The sequence below is a fragment of the Sinocyclocheilus rhinocerous genome, unplaced genomic scaffold (assembly GCF_001515625.1).
Source record: "Sinocyclocheilus rhinocerous isolate Xijiao unplaced genomic scaffold, SAMN03320098_v1.1 C36718360, whole genome shotgun sequence".
In the NCBI taxonomy this organism is placed as follows: domain Eukaryota; kingdom Metazoa; phylum Chordata; class Actinopteri; order Cypriniformes; family Cyprinidae; genus Sinocyclocheilus; species Sinocyclocheilus rhinocerous.
In genome coordinates, this window is record NW_015785256.1 from 1 (window position 1) to 1,595 (window position 1,595).

Genomic DNA, 1,595 nt, shown 5'->3' on the forward strand with positions numbered 1-1,595 from the left:
AAAGAAGAACTGGCTCAACTGGAGGATTATTACCTGTATGAATCGACACCTATGAAATTGGAGAAATGGCAAAAATGTGACAAAAGCTTACAAGCTATGGCTACACAGTCATACTATCAGTTGCCCTGCGCTTCGTACAATGTAAACCAACCTGAAACAAATCCCAGGCTGGTTTCCCTGGCAACTGGAGATCTCGACCTGCGAGGCTTTTGTGGGGGCTCCATGAGCCGACCGAAAATGTCTCGACCCGGCCCCTACAGCTACATTCGGACACACTGCAATAGCCAAAGAATATCAGCGAATAGATGTAAAGACGTCGAGGTGTTTGAGAAGGAAATGTGGACTTTCAAAGGGACTCATTCAGGTTACGCAGAGTTGGCTTTTGACCAGTGCTCTGTTGACAAATCCTACGGAAAGAGCCACGCGAGCACAAAGAAGGTTCGAGAATGTGCCATACTGTTGAAGGAAGAAGAAAAAAGTTGCTTCACGGAAGATGTGTTTTACCGAGCGGAGATGATGAGAAGTTACGATCTCGGTGGGTCCCTGGAATCCCACCACAGGCGAGAGGGCCAGAGCCATGGGATGAAGATGCTCAGCCACGACGGGATTGCGATGCCCATTTTGCAGTGCACCGAGAGCGAGAGCTGTCCACCGTATAAACAATCCGAAGTAGCCGAGTGCTACTTTCATCAGATTACTGCCAATTTAGAGCCATATCAAGGCTTCATGAATGAAATCGATCAGCCAATTAGAACTGGGGCTGTTGATATCCAGAATAATGACTACTTGCACCACGATTGCCTTGGAGATCAAAGCTTTGAATGTCTGTCCGGAGACAGTGTTGGGTCCTCTTTGGAGTTGCCTGTCCAGAAACCACTACAAAGGTCACGGGAAAGTCAGTGTGTTTTTAAACCAGATGTTAAAGTAGGTTCCTTGGAGAGAAACCATGGAGAACGCAAGCAGAAGAAGAGGGATCAGAACAAGTCCGCTGCCCACAGGTACTGTACCTACTTTTTTTCCTTTTAAATCTGTTTTTGGTGACAAAGTGCTCAGTTAGTCCAATGAAAGTGTTAGAATATTGCATGAGTTATTAAAAAAGTAAGCGTGTTTGCATCAAACGAGCAGAAAAGCTGAGCCATGTTATTTTATTCCACAAATGTTGCCTAAAAAACAATAGGTACCGTCAGCGTAAGAGGGTGGAGCTGGACTGTTTGGAGGAGGAGCTTCATGGTTTGGAAGGGCGGAACAGAGAACTTCGGGACAAAGCAGAATCTGTAGAGAGAGAGATTCAGTATGTGAAAGACCTCCTGATTGAAGTCTACAAGGCTCGCAGTCAGCGCTTAAAAGAGGATTCCAGTGCCTAAACCGTCTCTTACCAGCATTTCACTTATACCAGGCTCTGACAGCATGTTTTATGCTCTAAATAGTTAGTACAAAAAAAAAACAAGAGCTCATGTATTAAAATGGTTGTGTTTTTCCGAAAGCGAAAGCCGCATGGTTTCATGAAACTGAGAGCATAATATCTGAAGCACTGTGATGATAGCCTTGAATACATTCTAATGACCTAGCTTGGTATTTCAATTTACAGTGATATA

The 1,595-nt window shown here is 44.6% G+C and overlaps 1 protein-coding gene across 1 annotated transcript; it reads left to right on the plus strand.

Annotated features, from left to right (window-relative positions):
- Nucleotides 1-3: 3 nt before the first annotated feature.
- On the plus strand, nucleotides 4-1,589 carry LOC107736467 (uncharacterized; the record flags this gene model as incomplete). The annotated part of the gene is made up of 2 exons (XM_016547871.1): nucleotides 4-998; nucleotides 1,178-1,589. Coding segments are annotated over 2 exons (1,182 nt in total), but the record flags the coding sequence as incomplete, so codon positions are not given.
- Between the last annotated feature and the right edge of the window lie 6 nt (nucleotides 1,590-1,595).